At 34.4% G+C, this 21,640-nt stretch overlaps 1 protein-coding gene and 1 non-coding gene across 5 annotated transcripts in view; both read right to left on the bottom strand.

Annotated features, from left to right (window-relative positions):
• Positions 1-6,754: 6,754 nt before the first annotated feature.
• On the bottom strand, positions 6,755-6,916 carry LOC139004571 (U1 spliceosomal RNA). The gene has a single exon (XR_011470445.1). It is a non-coding gene; the product is annotated as a U1 spliceosomal RNA (small nuclear RNA).
• A 7,185-nt stretch (positions 6,917-14,101) lies between these two features.
• The window catches only part of MTF2 (metal response element binding transcription factor 2), an 80,041-nt gene continuing 72,502 nt past the window's right edge, over positions 14,102-21,640 (bottom strand). For 3 of the 4 annotated variants that reach the window (XM_070405606.1, XM_070405607.1, XM_070405608.1), the window contains 4 exons: positions 18,862-18,967; positions 18,681-18,733; positions 18,465-18,569; positions 14,102-16,807 (listed from right to left, as the gene is read on the bottom strand). In XM_070405606.1, coding sequence (XP_070261707.1) covers positions 16,450-16,807; positions 18,465-18,569; positions 18,681-18,733; positions 18,862-18,967 — 622 coding nt within the window. In that variant the 3' untranslated portion in view covers positions 14,102-16,449. Of the gene's footprint in view, positions 16,808-16,982; positions 17,056-18,464; positions 18,570-18,680; positions 18,734-18,861; positions 18,968-21,640 lie in introns of all 4 variants that reach the window. The other variant, XR_011470261.1, reaches the window with a different exon arrangement.

Below are 21,640 nucleotides of genomic sequence, written 5' to 3'. Positions count from 1 at the left end.
AATTAACCATCACAATTTGGGATTCTGGTGTCCATTTTCCTTGAACCATTACTGGGTGATTTTGGGAAGTCACAACTCCTTTGAATCCATTCACTGGTAGAAATATTTTAAAATCTTAAAACTTAATTAAAATAGCCTATCAGAGTCCAGTACTTAGGGGTCATTCCCTTCACACCTTCTAGACAAGTCATTCTTCACCCCAAGCTGGTAGAATTCCTAAGGCAGTGTTCTACTTCTACACTCCTGTCACTTTCAGGTGTATGGGCTTCTGGAAGACTTGTGTCATTAGAAACTGGAGTCATACTACATTTACTATATATATATATATATATATATATATGGCACAAAATAAAGAATTCAAACCTAAAATGATATGTGAAAGTACTGAGTCCATCTCAAAGTATGATGGACTCAATTCTTAAACCTGAAAGAGGAAGACAAGAAAATGCAGGGCAGGTTAAAAATTTGGAGGTCTTCAATGACCATGAGTCAACAGCAAAATGAACAATGAGAATCAGTTATCCAACAATGAAATGAACTTCTTTATATAGAGAGAGACTACTTCCCAATCCTGGAAGTTTTCAAGTGGCAATATGATCGGATGTTACAAAAGGATTATTTCTACATCTGATATCAAGTGGGAGAATGAAGTAATTATAATTAGTCTATCCTTTTTACACTTATTTAAAATCTGAAAGAACTAGCAAAGCCATAAGAGGAGACATGCCAGAGCTTCAAGAGACATACTTTAAAGTTATAGTTTGCTGGATTCTTGCTTGATAGTCAAAAACAAATTGGAAATGAAATTAACACAATATCATTTACAATCACTCCAAAGAAAACAACATATTTTGGTATAAATCTAACAAAACATGTACAGGATCTATATGCTGAAAATTATCAAATGGAAAAAAACTATAAAAACGGATTGGAAGTCTCATAATAAAAAGGTCAATTCTTCCTAAATCTATAAATTTAACATATTCCTACAAAAATCCAACAAGGTTTGTTTTTGTAGACAAACATTCTAAAAGGTTTAAATGGAAAAGCAAAGGACTGCCCTAGCCGGTTTTGCTCAGTGGATAGAGCATCAGCCTGTGACTGAAGGGTCTTGGGTTCAATTCCAGCCAAGGGCACATCCCCAGTAGGGGGCATGCAGAAGGCAATGATTCTCTCATGGTTGTTTCTCTCCCTTTCCCTTCCTCTCTATCTAAAATCAATAAAAACTTATTTAAATTTTTTAAAAAAGAAAATATGTGGATGGCAAATAAGCATATAAAAAAGATGTTCAACATCATTAGCCATTAGGGAAATTCAAGTTAAAACCATGAGACAATGAGATTATCACTACCACATCTACCAGGGTAGCTAAAATAAAAGTTACACCACCAAATGCTAGCAAGAATGCAAGAGAAATTGGGCCACTCATACATTGCTAGTGGTTTATAAAATGGGAAACTCACTCTGGAAAATATTTTGGCAATTTGTTATAAAACTAAACAGGAACTTATCATGCAACACAGCAGTTCTACTCTTGGACACTTATCCCTGAGAAATGACAGTGTATGCTCAAATAAAATCCTGTACATGTTATATAAGCAGCTTTATTTTTAACAGCCCACATGTCCTTGAAAGAGTGAATGGTTAAACTTTGGTACATCCACACCATGGAATACTATGCAGCAATAAAAAGGAATAAACTATTGATACATGCAACAATTTGGATGGACCTCAAGGGAATAAGGTTAGTGGGGGGGATAACATTAAAAGGTTACACACTAGCCGAAACCGGTTTGGCTCAGTGGATGGAGCGTCGGCCTGCGGACTGAAAGGTCCCGGGTTCGATTCCGGTCAGGGGCATGTACGTTGGTTGCGGGCACATCCCCAGTGGGAGATGTGCAGGAGGCAGCTGGTTGATGTTTCTCTCTCATCGATGTTTCTAACTCTCTATCCCTCTCCCTTCCTCTCTGTAAAAAATCAATAAAATATATTAAAAAAAAAAAAAAAAAAAAAAGGTTACACACTGTATGATTCCTTTTACATAAGATTCTTGAAATAACAAAATTATAGAGATGGAAAACAGATTAGTGGTCACCAGGTGTTAGGAATGCAGGGAAGAAAGGGAATGTGGCTATAAAGGCAGTCTTGTAGTAGAATAATTGTCTTCATTGTGGTTGTATATAAATCTACATGTGATAAAATAATAGAATTATATATAAACACACAAATGAGTACTTGTAAAATCGGTAAAATCTGAATAAATTGTGGATTGTACCAATAACATTTTCTGGACTTGATATTGTACTATATGCAAGATCTTACATTGGCGGAAACTGAAGAGTACAAAAGGACTCCCTGTACATTTTTTTGGTGACTATTTGTGAGTTTATAATTATTTCAAAATAAAAATTTAAAACAAAAATGGGCAGATGAATTGTATGTTGGTATATACATTATTTCTGAACAAGCCCAGGAATGAGTACAATTTAACTCTAGCTTCATTTAAACCTAAATATTCTCAGTGAAAAAATGACCATCATTTTCAGTATTACTTTAATTAAGATCTTAATTACTAGTATAACAGTGAAACACTATATTCTTCAGGAAACTTAAGGGTTGAGTGAGCCTGATTGTTTTTACATGAAATATGAAAAGTTCAAAAGTCAACATTTTTCCTTTTTGAAGCAATGCTACATTCTAAAATATTGTCTACTAGTGAGGTTATGATGAACACAGCCTTGGGAAGTCCACACCTATTGGCAAAGTGTTGCAGAATCATCATTCTGAATCTCAACGGAGAAGCTATCCTTGATTTTTTCAAATGCTGACTTTTTTCAGTGGATAATCAAGGAATACAGGTATATGGAAAATATTAAACATAGGATAATGTTTTCTTCACCAATAAAGGTAACAAAGTCTTTTTTCTGTAAAGAATCTTAGAATTAAGGAATATATATATCACATGCAACTGAAAAGCAACTTATCCTATATAATAAAAGGCTAATATGCAAATTGTCCCCTCGACCGGGAGTTTGACCAGTTCAACCAGGAGTTCGACCAGCGGGCAGGGCCTGCCGGCTAACTGCCCGCAGCCCCTCCCCCCGGCCAGCCCAGCCTGATTGGCCCCAATCGGGGTGGGCCAGCCGGACCCCACCCATGCACAAATTCATGCACCGGGCCCTCTAGTTAAGTATAATATAAACTACTGTAAATTCTTAAATGCCAAAGGGACATAAGTTTAAAACCAAATATTCAGCAACTATTTCACTATTCCTTGGACAAATAGCAAAGGAGAAAAGAATGAACAAAGACCAGTTTGTTTAGACAGGGAAACAAGGAAAGACTATAAAATAGTATGCAGATATCCCATATATTATCAAAGGAGAGTATTTCCTTTTTGGCACCCAAGCAAAGATCAGGATGGAATACTTTTATATCCCCATTGTAGCTAAATATTCCCAAGACAAAGTTTAATGTTTTAGGATAAGAAAAATCTGAACATTGCTATGCCTTGACCTTTGGAGAACAGAAAGGCAAAGAATCTGCCCTTAAAGAGTTGATAGTTTAACTGGAGAGAGATAACATTTAAGAATTATCAACTACTAATTTTTCCAAGTCAGCTTTCTCATTCATTGCTCCAGGAAATTTGGTAAGATCTCTCAAATTTAGTTTGTGTCCATCTTATGTACCATCTATACTTCATTTTCAAAGCACTGATCGCACCATATCGTAATCCTATATAATAAAGATGTAATATGCAAATAGTCGTTACGTAACGACCGACTGCGTAACGACCGGATCACGGACCAGCAGGAGGGTGGGGCAGCGAGCTACAAGTGGGCCATGGAGAGCTACAAGAGAGGGCAGGGCAGCAAGCTATGAGGGGATGTGTGTGTGGAGGGAGCTACAGGAGGGCGGTAGCAAGCTACTGGCGCACAGATTCGTGCGCAGGGCTACTAGTTAACATATATAAATCCTCTATTAGACCCTAATCTGAAGGCAGAGAACATGACTATTCTATCCACCACACCTGGTGGTTAGGACAGTATTTGTTGGGAAAAAGATGAGGCACACTGTTTATTATTAAGTAAAAAGTGAAATTTCAAAATAACATGATCTTTTTCAGTAAAAAACAAACCAAAAAATAGTCGAAGTCTAGAAGGCTAGGGCTTATACACCATTTTCTCTGGACTGTAGAACTGAAAAAATTTTCATAATATTTTAGTTCTGTGTTGTCTGAATTTTTCACTGAGTGAGAAATACTTTTATGTCATAATTAGAAATAGTAAAGCTTTTTAATTTTGGAGAAAAAATAATTGATATGACTTCCTTTCATTTTTCTCATCTACTTCCTACATCTTTCCTTATAATTGCCCTTTTCTTCTAAACCACATCTCCATTCTCTTAGAACTGCTTTACTAATTCTGTTTGTTGCCAGCTAAAATACAATATAAGGTTAAGAGGAAAAGCAATACTTTAGGAACAAATTAGTATTATTTCCTCTAAGTTAGGTTTAGATGAGGAAAAGGAATATTTTTTATCCCAGATGTGAATAATTTCTATTATAAGAAAAACCAGAACTGGAAGTTATTGCAGTTGCCTTATGAAGGGGACAATTTACTTGTTGATTGTAATATTGAGTTTTCAAAGTTTCTCTATTACTGCACTACAGCATGTGCTTGCTATTTTCTAAACCTAAAGTTGTATTTTTCAATACCATAGACCAGTGGTCAGCAAACTCATTAGTCAACAGAGACAGATATCAACAGTACAACGATTGAAATTTCTTTTGAGAGCCAAATTTTTTAAACTTACACTATATAGGTAGGTACACTGTTATTAACTTAATAATTTTGGATTGAGTGCTTAGTATTAACAACATGATTTCAATACACTAATATATTTATGGAATGCCTATTATGTGTCTAAGGCTGGAGATAACATGACATCCTTCTGGAACTTACATTCTAGTGAAGATCAACTTTAAATAAGTAAATAGTCACGTCAAATAATTGCAGTTGTCATGAGTGCTAAGAAAGGAAATAAACAGTAAGCGAGAGAAGTTATTTAGCAAGGTTAGGCATTTAAACCCCTCTAAGCAGATAAGTTTCATTTTATAATAAAGCCACCAACACAAAAGAATTACAATTCTTAAATTGAGGACAAAAATACCTGTAGGATTTGCAGCTGGTTAGAAAAATACAGGTAACTTTAGGCTTCGAGTAGGTATTTTTGTCACCCAGGCATGATTTGTGGACGCGACTAGCACTAACCACTGCACAATGAGACTGCTGACTGACTGGCTCACTCAACTCGTGCATGAATCGCGCGCGCTTCCCCCGTGCTGCCCGCCTGCAGCACGTCTCCTGTTGCCCGATCAACACCCCCCACTTTCGAACCACTTCTTCAAAATAGACTTGCCCAGGCCGAAAACCGACTTCTGCGCATGGGCCACGAAGTTTCAATCACACTGTACGTGCGTGCCCGCACATGGTATTTTGTGGAAGAGCCACACTCAAGGGGCCAAAGAGCCGCGGTTTGCCGACCACTGCCATAAACAAAGTAAATATTGTAATTTTAAAAGGTCAATTTCAGTAACTACATGAAACTTTTTTTTTGTTAATCCTCATCCAAGGATCTTTTTTCCATTGACCTTTAGAGAGTGTGGCAAGGAAGGAAGCGGGGGGGGGGGGGGGGGGGGGGGGCAGGGGGGGGGGGCAGGGGGAGAAACATCAATGTGAGAAACACATCCATTGACTGTCTCCCACACATGCCCCAACCAGGGACAGGGATCCAATCTGCAACCCAGGTATGTGCCCTTGACCAGAACTGAACCAGTGACCCTCTGGAGCACAGGCTGAGCATGCCGGCCAGGGCTACAACCTACTTTTAACACACGACTTTGAAGTACAGTATGGACTTTTGAATCCGTAACAGAGCATCTACCTAGAAAGCACCATAAAATAGTCTCTAGGAAATACTTCCTACTGCTTTTGCTTCAGAATAAGCTTTCAAATAAACCAACACAATGGTTCCTTACTATATAGGTACAAATGCTTTAAAAAAATACTTTTTTGGTTCAGCTAATAACCTTAAATCTGCTCTAAATTATTCTAATACTACGGTAGCATGTAAGAAAGAAACATTCACATTTTTACAGAAAATTTTCGGCATACCTGCCACAGAACCACCATGAAGAACCCTCAGGTCTAAGTCTTGGCTCAAAAAATGGTGATGAGCAAGTTTTTAATAATAAAGTGCAGAAGCTCCTGGGAAATGCCTTACAGAGGCTGCAGCTATTAACGTATGTTAATCTATAATCCAATTCTATTCCATGTCCTACGTCCAAGTATGTTTTATTTCAACCAAGCCTATCTTCCTTCCTGTTCTCTGAACAGGTCTGCTCCTCTTCTGTTTCCTCTATTTAATGACATCACTAGCCTCCCAGGTCCTCAACACTTAAAATAAACCTCCTTACTCAGTCCTCTCCCCATATCTATGTTTGTTTTTTTAAAAAAACACCTCATCTGAGGATATGTATTTATTGATTTTAGAAAGAAAGGTAGAAGGGAGGAAGGGACAGAGAAACACCAATTGGTTGCCTTCCTTAAACGCCCCAACCAGGAATCAAAACCACAACCTAGGTATATGCCCTGACCAGGAACTGAACCCGCTACCTTGTGGTGTACAGGATGGTATTCCCACCAACTGAGCCAAACATATATATGTATTCTTTTCCTTTTTTTTTTCTTTTACAGGAGAATGCGAATGCAGTTCCTCGCTACCACAGATTATGTAGTCGAGTTTGCCACATTTGGAGAAATCACAGGGGTCAGCACACCCGGAGTACAATGGGTGAGTCTCACCCTGAGAAAATCACCTTCAAGATCATGGTATCTCCCCCGCCAGTAAGTATCTCCATGTATTCCGAACATTCCTACTGCTTCTACTACCTCAGGTTTACCTAAATTTAGATTAGTCCTAGCTGGTTTTGCATTACATCATTTCCCTCTAAATCATGCATAACATTCATGGTCGTCTAATGCCTTCATGAAGTCTTCCCTAATAAATCATTTTTCCCAAACATCCTCTACAGGCAGGCCCTAGGTAAAAGTAATCTCTCCCTTCCCTTAAATCTTCTTGCCGCTGGGACCCCTTTAAATAGCTAAACATAGTTATCTTCCCAGTAGAAAACACTAAATGAAGGAGGCAATCATATCTATTTCACATCCCCCCCCCTCGCCCTCCCCCCAATGTCTTAACAACAGGCCCTCACATATTGGGTGAGATGTTACTTCTCAACTCCAGGCCTATTCTTACCTTGCTCCCTCCTTCCGAACCAAGATGTTATCTCCTTCAGCTGCTGTTCAGGTTAATCCATCCTTGAAAATACAACTTAAAAAATACTTCAGTCCAAATCAATCTCCTTTCTCCAGGGATATGCCATATATTTGGATACCTTTAGTCATATACTGTTTTCAAATACTGCTTAATTGTCATGTCCTAACTCCCCAAGACTGTACATTCTCTAAACTATAACCCTTGAATTGTCCCTCCCAATTCCATTTATTTGTGCTGTTTCTTATTCCACCCTATTTTTGCCAGTCAAAATCCTATTGTCCTTCAAACCCAAATTCAAATGAGATTCTCTTTAATAAGTCCTTCCCTAATGCCTCTTAGGTTTATTCTACATTCTTATGGGACCTTGTAGCAATATTCCATAGTACTTATCACATTTCAACTCAAATTTAGTTGTGTGTCCTCCAGAATTTAAAATTTCAGAGCAGGGCTCCTAATATTTCATTTCCCTTTTAACAGCAAGTCACGGGTATTCGAAACATGATTGCTACATTTTAATAAACAACACAAAATGGCTTGTAAAACCATTTTCAGAAACTGAAGCATACAGAAAAAAAATCCTGTAATACTAAAATGGATTAAATTGTGTCCCCCCAAAAAGATATGCCTATCTTTTTTTTTAAATCCTCACCCAAGGATATTTTTCCATTTATTTTAGAGAGTGGGAGAGGGAAAACAAAGAGAAACATCAGAGGAGCCTGCAACCGAGTTACATGCCCCGAGGTATGTGCCCTTGACTGGAATGAAACCTGGAACCCTTTGGTCCACAGGCCAACGCTCTATCCTCTGAGCCAACCGGCTAGGACAGATATGCCTATCTTAAGAATGGACCTTATTGGAAATACAATATTTGCAGATATGATTAATGGTCTTGAAGCAAGATCATCTTGGACTTAGGGTAGGCCCTTAATCCAATGACTGGTATCTATATAAAAGAAAGGAGAGGGAGATTTAACACAGAGTAAAGATGTGTGAATTGGAGGCAGAAAATGGAGTCATGCTAGCCCTGACTGGGTAGCTCGGTTGGTTGAGCATCATCCTGTATACCAAAAGATTGTGGGTTTAATTCCAGGTCAGGGCACATACCTAGGTTACAGGTTTGATCCCTGTCCGGGCATATACAGGAGGCAACTGATCCATGTTTCTCACATAGATGTTTCTCTCTACTTTCCCCTCCTCTTTCAAATCAATTAAAACAAGAAGAAAGAAAATGGAGTAATGCTAATCCAAGGAAAACCAAGGATTGCTGGCTGCTACCAGAAGCTAAAAGAGAGGCATGAATGGATTTTCTCTCAGAGCCTCCAGAAGCAATCAACCTTGCAATCACCTTGATATCATACTTCTGGCCTCTAGAACTAAGTGATGAACTGCTGTTGTTTTATGCCACTAACTAGCATACCAGTATGTGGTGGCTTTTTATGGTAGCCTTAGGTAACCAATACAAATAGTTAAACAGTATACCTTTGAAAAATTCAGAAAAATAAATTTCTTATCTTCACAAATAAGAGCAAAAATAAGGTTAAGAAATAAACAAATTTGTTTTTAGTACCTAAAACCATATTTTACTTAAACTTATATTAAGTAGATTTTGTTTATAGGTAAGCAGTGGCTTATGTTAAACTGAATTCAGTGCAACCTCTAAATATAAAATGTTTTCTTTTCAAAGTATACAGTTTTAAAAGTTGTAAAACCAAAGTTATACTCATATATACTATAATTTTAAAAATTCATGCTATTTTTAAAGAGAGTAATAATGGTGAACAGATGAAGTACTACTTTATTGGTATTTCACTACAATATAAATCTTAATGTTATTTTTAATGGAGGTTTGTATTATCAATGTAATTTGATATTAGGTAAGGGTCAATATTTTGTTTATTCTCTATAAAGGATTTAATCCAGTGCTCCCCTTTAACCCTTAGACCATGTGTAACCCTTAGACCATGTTTCTAAGTTATTTAAGTTTTGCTTTTTTAAAAAAATAGATTTATTGATTTCAGAGAGGTAGGGAGAGCTAGAAACACAATGATGAGAGAGAATCATTGATCAGCTGCCTCCTGCATACCCCCCACTGGGGGGTCGAACTTGCAACCTGGGCATGTGCTCTAACTGGGAATTGAATTGTGACCTCCAGTTTCATAGGCTGATGCTCAATCACTGAGCCACAAATTTTGCTTTTTTAAGTGTGAGTATGCTTAAGGAACACACAAATAATTTCAATGAGTGGAAACAAAGAATAAATCCCTCTAATTGCAAAAATATAAATGATTGTATATTTTGTTAATTTTGCTTATCTATAACACTGGTATCTTCAATTACCAAATAAGATTTGACTGTAATATGGCTGACAACATACATATTTTCTCTAGAAGGGGCCCACAAATAAATATACATTACATTTTCAAGCACATGAGTCTTTATGTTAAGTACTACTTTTTAATAAAAGTACAAATTTAATTTTAAAATATTTTAAAAATTATTTCAAAAAATATCAAGAGTTTGACCTTATTGAAACATTTTTAATTATACCTTCCACATACATGCAATAACCAGCTCAGGTAACTTAATTTTACACATTTCCCTGAATTATTTAGCTAAGATCAAACATTATTATATAAATTTGGTAAAACTATTTTCTTAGAAATTATGATCCTCTGAGGCTTGACATTTTAAATTTAATTGCAGTCACTCAATTTCAGTACTTAAAGTACTAAAAATTAAATTAATATTATCAATTCTTATGTTCATTTAATCTATATGGTCATGGTAATTAGCATTGAATATTGCTCTCATTGACACACACATCTCCTTTTAGGCTATGTTTATAACCATTAAATACATGTAATAAAACCATGTCAATATGCTATTCTGTAAATGATAATATTCTTATATGACAAATCCATACTAGACAAAATACTATCTTCTCTTTCCCATAATATACAGATGGCATGAGCAAACTCCTAAGTCTTAGATAAGTCAATGGCTTTTCCTATCAAAACTCTCTCCAACGAGCTTCATTTCCTAAAACTTCCATGTCTCCTCAAGGAAAAGTTTAACTTCATGGATATTTTCAAAAGGGACAGAAATTTTCACAAGTTCTTGTTTTTGTCTCAAATTTTGCATAGGAAAATCTTATATTTCACTAATTCTATATAGGAAATTCTGAATTAAAGGTAAAATATGTTTGAGATTAATAATTATTTAAAACACTAATTATAATCCTTCACTAAGACATATTATTAATATTGCATACTGCTATTAGCATTTAACTTCAATTTCCAATTTAATTTTGAATATATTTTAATGTAATTGACTTACTTATATAAATGGTAATGTATCTAAGATTACATATGCAAATTATCAATTTATATAAAAACATACCAATGTAATTTCTAAAAATCATTAAAAAAATGGTATTTCTCCAGCAAAAGTAAAACATTTTAAAAAACTTAATTTCTTATAAAAAAATTTTAGTGAGCTTAATTTTATCTTCTTAATATGAAAAAATGACTTTTAACTATCTGCTAGACATTCATTCAAATACTGTCAACATTTTTTCTTTTCAGACTTGACATAATCAATGATGGGTTGAATAACCTTGGCTGAACTAAATAACAAAATATAAACTCAATTTTATTTAATTCTCCAAGCCCAAGTCACAAACAAAAGCACTGAGGATCAAACATAAACATCTCAAGGGAGTTCAATGGAAGCCAATAAACATGCACAGGCCACCTGACAATATGACTTCAACATTGAACAAAGTCCTCCAAAACATAGCTAGCCATTTGCCAGTTTCATAGCACTGATCTTGCACATATTTTGTGTGTTCTATGAACTCAATGTCAGTGCTGCTCTTGTGATACTCAAGAAATTCAATGAAACCATCAAATCAATATAAGAAATGTTAAAGGGAATTCAAGAAGAAAAAAAAAGGATAAAAAATATGAATAAAATGGCAATAACTACATCTTTATCAACATTTTTAAATATAAATGGTTAAATGCTCCAATCAAAAGACAGTTTGGTTGAACAGATAAGACAAGACCCTTATATATGCTGCCTGCCAGAGACTCACTTCAAAGGACACACAGGCTGAAAGTAAAGGGATGGAAAAAAATAGTTCATGAAAGAAAAAAACAAAACAAAACAAAAACACTGGGCCCTAACCGGTTTGGCTCAGTGGATAGAGCATAGGCCTGAGGACTGAAAGGTCCCAGGTTCGATTCCAGTCAAGGGCTTGTACCTTGGTTGAGGGCATATCCCCGGTAGGAGGTGTGCAAGAGGCAGCTGATATTTCTCTCTCATCAATGTTCCTAACTCTCTATCCCTTTCCCTCTTCCTCTCTTAAAATAATCAGTAAAATATATATTTTTTAAAAAACTGCAGTAAAATTTACCATAGCCAAGATATGGAAATAACCTAAGTGTCCATCAACAGATGAATAGATAAAAAAGTGGTACATATATACCACCTAGTAGTACTCAGCTGTAAGATTTGCAACAGCACGGATGGGCCTATTGGGTATTATGCTAAGTAAACTAAGTCAGACAGAGTAAACTAAGTCAATCGTACCATATGATTTCACTTATATGTGGAATCTAAAAACAAAATAAACAAAGCAGAAAAACTAATAGAACATTATGATGGCTTCCAGATGGAAGGTCGGTAGGGGAAGGGGAAGAAAGGGGGAAGGTATTAAGAATTATAAATTGGTAGTTATAAGAAAAGTCATGGGGATGTAAAATATAGAACAGGGAATATAATCAGTAATATTATAATTATTATGTATGGTGTCAGATGGGTACTAGATTTATCATTGATCACTTCATAAGTTATATAAATGCCTAATCACTAGCCTGAAACTAATATAATTTTGTATGTCAATTATAATTAAAACATGAAAAATTACTTAAAAAATAAACCATGCGTCCAGGACAATATAGGCCCAACGTATACTATGTTTTTTTAGGGTGCTCTAAAATTTACCATTTCTTCTACTGCTTTTAAATCTAATTTACTTTAGGGAATCTACTTGCCTTATTTTTTATTTTGTCCATAATAAATATTAGTATACTTTCTCTATGAATACCGTACTTACATTAAGCTCAAACCAACTCATGTTTCCTAATTGGGCCATATAAATCCTTGGCCATTCTGGTTGACCAATGATCCAGGAAGACATTAAAAAAAGGTTTTCTAATTTAAAAACCCCACAAACACGAAGGTAATTAAATATTAAGGAATAACATTTTTGTTGGGTAAAGTTAAACTTTGGAGGGTCAGAAACCATTTACTAAGATTTTCTTGCCCCCCCCCCCCCCCCGAACCCCATGAACCAATTTGTGAAAGCATGTTATAGAGTTAAAAAAGAAAAAAAGGATCGAATACTAAAGGAACAGAAATTAGACTAATGATAATGACAAAATACATTTTTGTTTTATCCAATATGTATATTTTATCATTTTTTGAGGTTTTGTTCATTTGTTTGCTTGTTTAAATCCAATGGAAAATTTTTCTGAGTGAGATATCACACTCCTTGAAGATGCTGTAAAAGTGAGGAGTTGTTACATCCAGCTTCAATACTCATCATCTCCAAGGGGAGCAAGCAAAGAGGGATATTGTTGGATAAAAGGGAGGGGGAGGGAGAGGAAAAAAAAGTGAGCCAGTTCATTTGCAGTCTTATTCGAATTTCAAATCTAAAGTCAGCAAAATATATTAATCTAGTTATTTCTCCAAGACACTTTGATATTAAGATAAATATTGTGCTGTACTTGCTCCTATCTATTGGTTATTCAGAGAGCCAGATTGCTTTCACAGCTTCGCCAGTCTCTAAATTGCTCAGTCAGACATCTGGTTTCTTAACTACTATTAGAAAAGAATCCATGATCAGATGAAAGTCTCACTTTACATTGAACTGTCAAGTTTTTATTTTCCTGAGGAAAGCACATGATTGATTAACTACCACAGAAGAAACAAAAGGAGATTTTGGGGAGTGTGTATTCATAGAGATCCTCAAATATCATTAAAGAGGAAAACATCCCCATAAAAGAAGGTTTCTTTTCTATTTCCCAAAGTTGCACACACATCTTCCTTTGCCATCACATCCTCATTCAAAAACCTCTAGAACCACATTATAAAACAATCTGCTATAACAATGCAAGTCAGATTATGTTCCAATAAAAACTTATTAGTACCTAGCAGAAAATCAAGTAGCCCCAAAAAACCAGAATTAGTTATAGTCCCCAACACATAATAGAAATCTTCTGTATACACAATAGAAACCAAACATGCCTAGTTCGACATACCTTGCAAAATAAAAAAGGAGAGGTACCCCCATCAACTCACATATCCGTGAACATTCACACTTCTATTGAACATTTAGTAATAAAATATACCTAGCAAGAACTGACTTCATTACCCCTACATTAGAATTTCTAAAATAACTCTGATAGCTCATGTTGTTATTTTGTTTGATCACCTAAAAGCCTAAGAACCCATATTTACTATTAATTACAAGGGTATTTATAAAAATGTATTTGCTTGAAACAAAAGAATTAAATGAGTATGATATTATTATTATATTTATATATCAATGTATTATTGATTATATGATATATTGTACATCTTTTCTTTCTGTAGCTTAGGTAGGGACAAAGCTTTCTAGGAAAAAAACAAAAAATCCTTTTATATGAACCCTGACACCTTTGTAAGTAAGAAAAAAACATAGTTGAAAGTCTGAATTTTTTTTTTTAATTTGGGGACAGGGTAGAAAGAGGGAGGTATACTGTCTTTCAAATATAAAGAATACAAACTGGCTTAACAGGTAGGTTTTTTAGGATCGTTTAAGATGAACATGCAATAATTATTATTATTTGGGGGCAAGAGAAAAATGAAAGCGAAGTTTTATAAAGATTGATTCAAGTGAACATATATATTTACAATGGAATTAGAAAATCCTTAGCTCCCTGAGCTAAATAAAAGTAGTCATTTATTGCACCAGTGTGTATTTTTAAGCAAATACAGAAGCAAAACTCATTAGCTATTTAAAAAATACACACATTTAATGTTGGTCTGTTTTAATTCTACGTAAAGCAATTCCAAAAATACAAACTGAACATCAGAGCCATGTGAACCACCATGATAAAATAAAACAGACATTCACAATAATTACGTCTAAAGACAGTTCAGCTTAATAAATCATCTTCCAAGTATGCCAAAGAGTTTCTAAAAATACTGCTGGTGTTCAGTTAGAATTAAAGGACTTTGGGGAAAATGAAATAATATGATACAGGTGGAGTGAGTAAGGTTACATGGGATTTACATTTTCCATTACCCCTAGATATAAACAAACATTCAAAATCAACACAAACTCTGTGTTATTCAAAATATTGCAGTGCAGGAAAGGCAACTTTAAATTAATAGCTAGGGGGAAATCAAGTTTTGATGGAGGTAAACAGAAATGACAGTTTTAATTCACACTTTTGTAAAGCTCATTTATACCTGGCCAACCAGGAACCAAATGCAGGACAACAATATTCTCTGCTTCTTTTGGCTATAGTATGATAAGAAAAGGTCATCTTTTGAAGATGTTTAAAGAAATAAAGCAACTTTCATTATAAACAGTCAAATAATCAATCAATGGAATAAATAAGTACTAACCCACATTTTTACCGCTCTGTAATCACTACGCTTTACATATTTTTCATTTTGGCAGCAAATTCCCCAATTTTTAGGCTAAAATCCACCAATCACTTTTAAGAATAAAATGAATAGCCACCAAAATAAGAATATTTTTCTGTTTACTCTTTGGCTAAAAAAGAACAAACAAACGAAACAAAAATAAACAGAAGACAACTCTAACACTGGTGATAAAAGAAATTGTTTCTTTTTACATGTAAAATAAAATTATCAATTTAAATCTTGGTACATTTTATAAAAACAAGAGGTAATGTTGTAAAAAAACAGCACTAGCCGTGGCAGGCAACGTACTGTTTGTTAACCCTGTGCAATAAAATATTTTGTTCATACTACACTTATTCAACATGACTAACAGTTACTACAGACATTTCAGGAATCTTCACAGGACTCCTATAGACTTACTGTTAAAACTGAGAGACATTTACAATCAAAATGTGCCGTGAAAACTTGAAAACGTTACTTCTAGTAGGAGATAATGTTCATATTATTTGAATTTGTTTTAGGTACTGAACAGCTGAGTTACAAGGACTGAAAGAGAAAAGCATTCTAAAAGCCCATGAACAATGTTGTCCACACCCTTCTTCAGAGCACACTAAACTTGTTTGACACATTTCTCTTCATACATAGCAAGCAACAGCACCCAATAAAAGCCTGAGAAGAAATGCTGCTGTGTAAATACTGCAACTATTCCTGAAAAAAGAATTATGGGATATATACTCCAAAGCTGCCCATTCCCATAATTTGTATTGCATAGGTCACATAATCACACACATATACATACACAACTGTGTGTATATATATATATGCACATGCAAAGAATATATTAAGACGACAATGAAGTCTAGTCACAGAGCAATTTACAGGCTCAATATATATTTTTACACTTTGCTTGAAAGAAAATTTCAATATTTTACAGTCTTTTAGTAGGCATTATATACACTGCACTTTATGAAATCTAAAAGATATTGAAATAAATTTTTTCCAACATTTTGGTAACAAAACAGACAATTTTTTCAAATACTTGTGCTATCTAACTACAGGATCTGTTTGCTCTGATAACCACTCATCACAAAAACTGACTCAATGGAATAATTAGAAAAATTATCTAACACCATGCATGGGTTTGAATCATTTTTAATATCCTATCCTAGAAACATTCTACAAATCTTAAGATTTAAAAAATTAAGTCTCTGTTTGATTTTTAAAAGATATCTTTTTATGACAATATCCATAACATTGACAGATACACATTAAGGCTAGTATCATCTTGTTTTGTGAAATTTTTTGACATTTTTTCTAAGAAAGATAGTAAAAGCCAGACTCCTTTAGGGCTTTGAACTGTACCTATAGAAAATGAGAGTGCAGTGAACATAATGTTCAGTCCTACAGTCAGGATGCAGTTGCTCCTTCCCATTCCACAAGATACTGCACCTTTCCATCAAGTGTCACCCGACGAGCCAACACTCGGTATTTTTCACCACATGCTATTCTACCTGCAGCACCAAAATAACTGGTAATGGAGTTTTTTAGATGAGTGAGTTGTAACTCCTGATCTGCTAAGTTATTCAAAATCTCTGTGTTGAGTTCATCAAACTGGTAATCCTCTTTGCCTTCATCGTCTTTTACAATTTCTGAGTTCTGAGTCTGGAGTGCTCTTCTTGGAAGACGACCCCTCCGCCTCCGTAAATGAGGGATCGCAGCAGGCCAAGATCTTCCTGTACGAGTTCTTTTTCTGGAGTCAGATAAACTATGGAAGAAAAAAAAGACCATAATTATCCACTACGTTTATAAAGTATCCTCTGCCCATACTATATGTTTTTTCTGATTATTTTTTTCTATCACTCTGTTATAGTATATATCCTGGTGACATAAAATTAGCCAAACCAAAACAATAAATGCTATATAAATGGATCATCACTCGCCTTCATTAGATTCCATCACCTTCTTGCGGCTGACTTTTGAAGAGCTTTTCTTCCTTAACTATGATCTATTAAGCTTAAAAGAATCAAAGGAAATTTTTGGATTACGAGGCCGAGTCAAATTCTTACCAAGAGGACCTATTAGTAAGTCAGGTTTTGTCAACACTCTTATCATTAACATCCCTCATCCCCCAGAAAGCCAGTTCATTCTTTCAATGCAGCAAATATACAATATGTACAAGACACTGTTCCATGTGCTTAAACAGATGGTAAAACTAGAATAAAGCGTGTCTTGTTACCAGTTCTAAGCCTAGTAAAGTAAGGAAATGAACTGGAATAAGCATAAACTAAAAGTCAGGCAATCCTGAGTACAGCTCTTGTGATATTGGCCAAATTCAAATCTCTTATCTTCTGTGTTCTCTTAAGAGAAAAGATTAAGTGAACGAGTTGAACTAGATCATCTTTGAGGTCCTTTTCTGCTCAAAAATTTAATGATTTTATGAACTTATAACAAAGGGAGAATAGGGCACAACTGCTAAATTCAAAGACTTTATAATCACACTATAGTTAACATACCAGCTCTGTTATACTTGCTAAACATGCTATCTTGGACTTGTTACTTAAAACCCTCTAAGTCTCAGTTTCCTTATCTGTAAAATGGAAATAACAGGACCTACAACTCAAAAGACTGTTTTAAGAATTAAAGAAGATAATATATGTAAAAAGCTTAGCACAATGCTTGATAAGAAGCCAAAAAATAGGTTACCTAATTGTTCATAATTCATTTAAAAATGTTACATTTTAAGCCTTCAAATACTTAGAATATTATATAATTTACACGAGTTTTTTAATTGTGAACAAAAATTAAACAAAGAGAAGTATAAAACTTGGAAGCTCGAAACTCTGACCCCAAGTAAACAAAACTTTTCATAACTGATGAGTCATACTTTATGGAAAAGTTTTTCTTCTGAAGAGTTTAGGTTATGCAAAACATTAAAGAAATCTGCTATTTATAAAAATCCTGAGTTTAAAAATCCTTTTACTAACAAAAGAACTTATGTTTCAGGCTCTATCCCCAGTAGGGGGCCTGTAAGAGGCAGCAAATCAATGCTTCTCTCTTTTCTTCTCCCTTCCTTTCTCTCTCTTCAAAAAAAAAAAGTCAATAAAAATATATTAAAAAAAAAATTTTAAAAGAAAAGCATAAAAAAGTCGCACAGAAAAGAGCACAGACTGTAAACATTTGTGTGCCTCTTTTCTCAGTGGACACAGCAAATTTTCTAAAAAATTTGAATGTTTGTGCTCTAAAAAGCAAAATTATTCAAATGAATATTAACAACCTAAAGCATCGACATATTGGTTGCTTCTCAAAAGGTGAAAAACATACTTGTATCACTTTCAATTGGAAAATATGTCGTTAATCATCACTTCACAAAGAAAAAGAGACTACAGGAAAATTAACAAAGAATAAGAACATAAAATATCTACCCATAATGCCTGGCAATGCTAGACGAGGTAGTTTCTTTTGCACTGGAAGCACCCGTGAATTCCACATCTGAGGTATTAGATGAATGTGCAGATCCCTCAGTTCTCCTGAGACAAAAGAATTTAAATGGTAAAACGACTATATTACATAACAATAGAAATACTAATTCCCCCCCAAAAGAAAGTTCTTAGGATAGGAGAAAGTAACTTTCTATTTACCCTATAGAACAAGGTAAATCCAAGGTAGGATTTTCTGAAATTGATTCCTTATCCTGGAAAATACAAAAATATATATATTTAAAAAGCATGATTCTAAAGTAAGCTGAAAAGATACTAGTTTTTCAGCCATTTCAAGCACCTTTCCTCTCTGAGAACATATACAAACATATTATTCTCTTACCAAAGACGGCTCAGCAGTTTTCTGAATCATTTTTCTTGTATATGGACCAGGTGGACGACCTACAGATTTTTTCTTTCCTTTTTTTTCTATGCCATTGCTTACTTCCCTGAAAAATAAAATCATTATGTATTTAATCTCTGCATAAAGAGAACAATAACAACAAAAACAATGGACAATATACACTGTCATATCTCTATGTAATAATTAGGTTATGCTTATTTTATTTTTATATTAATGATAATATAAAAACAAAATAAATATAAGTTGAATCTATAAGTTTGGCCAAATGCACAAATAATACTTTCTAATTTAAATAAGTATTTATTGACTTAAGAGATATTCACATATGAAAAGTTTAAGAAAATTCTCTTTAATACGCTTGTGAAAAATACATACTACCTAAAAAAATTTTTTTTAAATGAAGAAACAGACAGCTATTTCAAATGGAAAAGTTCAAAACGCCTGGAAGTTTCATTATATAGGTTAGGTTGTTACTAGTAGGTGGGTACCTGGGGGATGTTTCAAGGATTTATTACTAAAAGTAATTAGGAATTCAGTAGTTAAACCCACAGAGCCAGGAAGTAACTATGTTAAAATATACTAATTATAAATAGAGGTTACCTTTAGATGTATATACCTAAATTTTATATATACATATTCATTCTTCAATGATGATAATCAGAAAGAGAATGAAGCCCACGGTGGGAGAGGGTAAAGTGAATGAGTCATTCAAAGGGCAAAATTAGAAAGATCTAGAAAACCATTTTTGAGAAATAAAGGCAAATAGCAAGGAAAAAAGCAATAGTTAAGGACACCTCTAATTAATACAAGGGAAGAAGAAAAGGGCAACTATCAATATACAAAACATCTATTTCACTTATTCAACATTATCTACCATATAAATGGGATATTACATAATAGGAATACCGAGATGTTCTCAGTGCTAATGGGTTAACAAAATAGTTAGAAAGTGACAAATGTACATACAAGCAAGCTAATTAAATGGGTTAAGTGTTTTAAGAAAGTTATCCAGGAAAATTCAATTAAAAACAACCACAAAAAAATGAACAATACTATAGATACAGATGGAAAGAGGTGAATGGAGAAAAGTAGGAAAGAATACCTCTCCAGACACCAAATTAAGATTGGAGAATAAAGGTGGAAGTACAAGTAAGGAAGCTAGAGGAACATAACTGCAATCAAAAGTCTCAAGGCTAAGATGGATAGGGCACACATTTTCTTTTTTGAAGATGATCAACAGAAAATTTCTTAAGGACCGACCCCTGACTAAGGAAAGTACTCTCACATTAAAAGGACCACACTTCATACGTAGGGCCCAGAAGTAACTAAAAATGCCTTTAAAGAACGTTGAACCACTACCAAGTAGCATCAAATGAAAATCTGATAGCTACCACAGATAGAGTGTCCTATCAAAATCATAATAGGAATGAGAAAGTTTGTGCAAACCTTTTTCTAATTCATCATATGGGCAATTGCTAGCAAAGGATTAATAATAAAATTTGTAAGTGATAGTATTCTTTCCTTCAAAAAAAAAAACAAAAACCCTGAAGTAGCATCTACTTTATTACAAACTCAAATAGATATGAAACACTGCCAACCCTCTGGAATTACATTTTCTCACTCTCCAAAATGACTACCTCATACTTTTATTTGCTCCTTAAATGTCTCCCTCAGCTATCTTTGCCTTATTACTTCACTGAGAAAATAGAAGCTATCTGTCAATAACTTTAGTCATCTTCCAAATGGCAAATCTACAATAAAACCAGCATCTGTACCTATCTTCTCTTTTTTCACTTCATTTCAACAGAAAGACGTTAAGTTCTCCTACCAAAGGCTACTCCCACATTTGGATCTAAAATCCCTTTCCTTTTGGCTTCTCAAAGACTTTACAATATCTTTAATTACCTCCCCTATCTCCTATACCAATCTCTTCTCCACTGGATCATTCCTACTAGCACACGAAAACAGGTTCCAATTATCTTCTATCTATTAAAAAACCATCACTTGATTACTCCCTCCTCTTCAGCTTCCATTCCATTATCTATTTCCCTTCACAGTAAAACTACTTCTAAGAGTTGAGGACACATACCCTTTCCACTTTCTCCCTTTTCATTCAGAATTCTTAAAGATTATTTCCTTTGTTATTATTATCATCATCATTATTTTGAATCTCCCTATGTTTCTTATTTGCAGAAAAACCCCAGTTTTGACATGTCAATTGGACAGTGCCAGATTCAATCACATTTTAACACACTTCAATTTGACTTTTATCTTTACCTCTCAAAAAAAAATTGGTTTTGTCAAGGTCACTAATAAAAGAATGCTATCTTATCCAACAAAGGTTTTTCTCTCATCTTAACCCAGCTCTTAAAAACACTCAATACTATTTAATGCATTCATCTTTCTTGAAACAGTACCCTTCTTTGGTTTTCGTGACACTAAACTTTTCTGATTTCCTATTTCACTGATCATCCCTTTTTGTGTTCTTCATTTATTTCACCTCTTCCCAAATATCTAAATAGTATCAGAGCATTGTTCTAGGCCATATTCTCTTCTTTCCTCTTGCTCCCTAGGGAATTTCATTCATTCTCATGGCTTCCAAATTTTTATTATGTGCCCTGACCTCTCCTGAGCACCCAATTGCCTATATCTAACATCATCACCATCACTTAGTTATCTCAAAATCAATGAGTATGAAACAGAAGAATGCTTCATTCACCTTGCCAAATTCTGTTCTTTCAGATCTTGGAAACAGATA

This window comes from Myotis yumanensis, unplaced genomic scaffold (assembly GCF_028538775.1).
Source record: "Myotis yumanensis isolate MYYU_CA2020_CCGP unplaced genomic scaffold, mMyoYum1.0.hap1 SCAF_2, whole genome shotgun sequence".
Taxonomy (NCBI): Eukaryota; Metazoa; Chordata; class Mammalia; order Chiroptera; family Vespertilionidae; genus Myotis; species Myotis yumanensis.
This window is presented reverse-complemented; position numbering and strand designations above follow the sequence as displayed.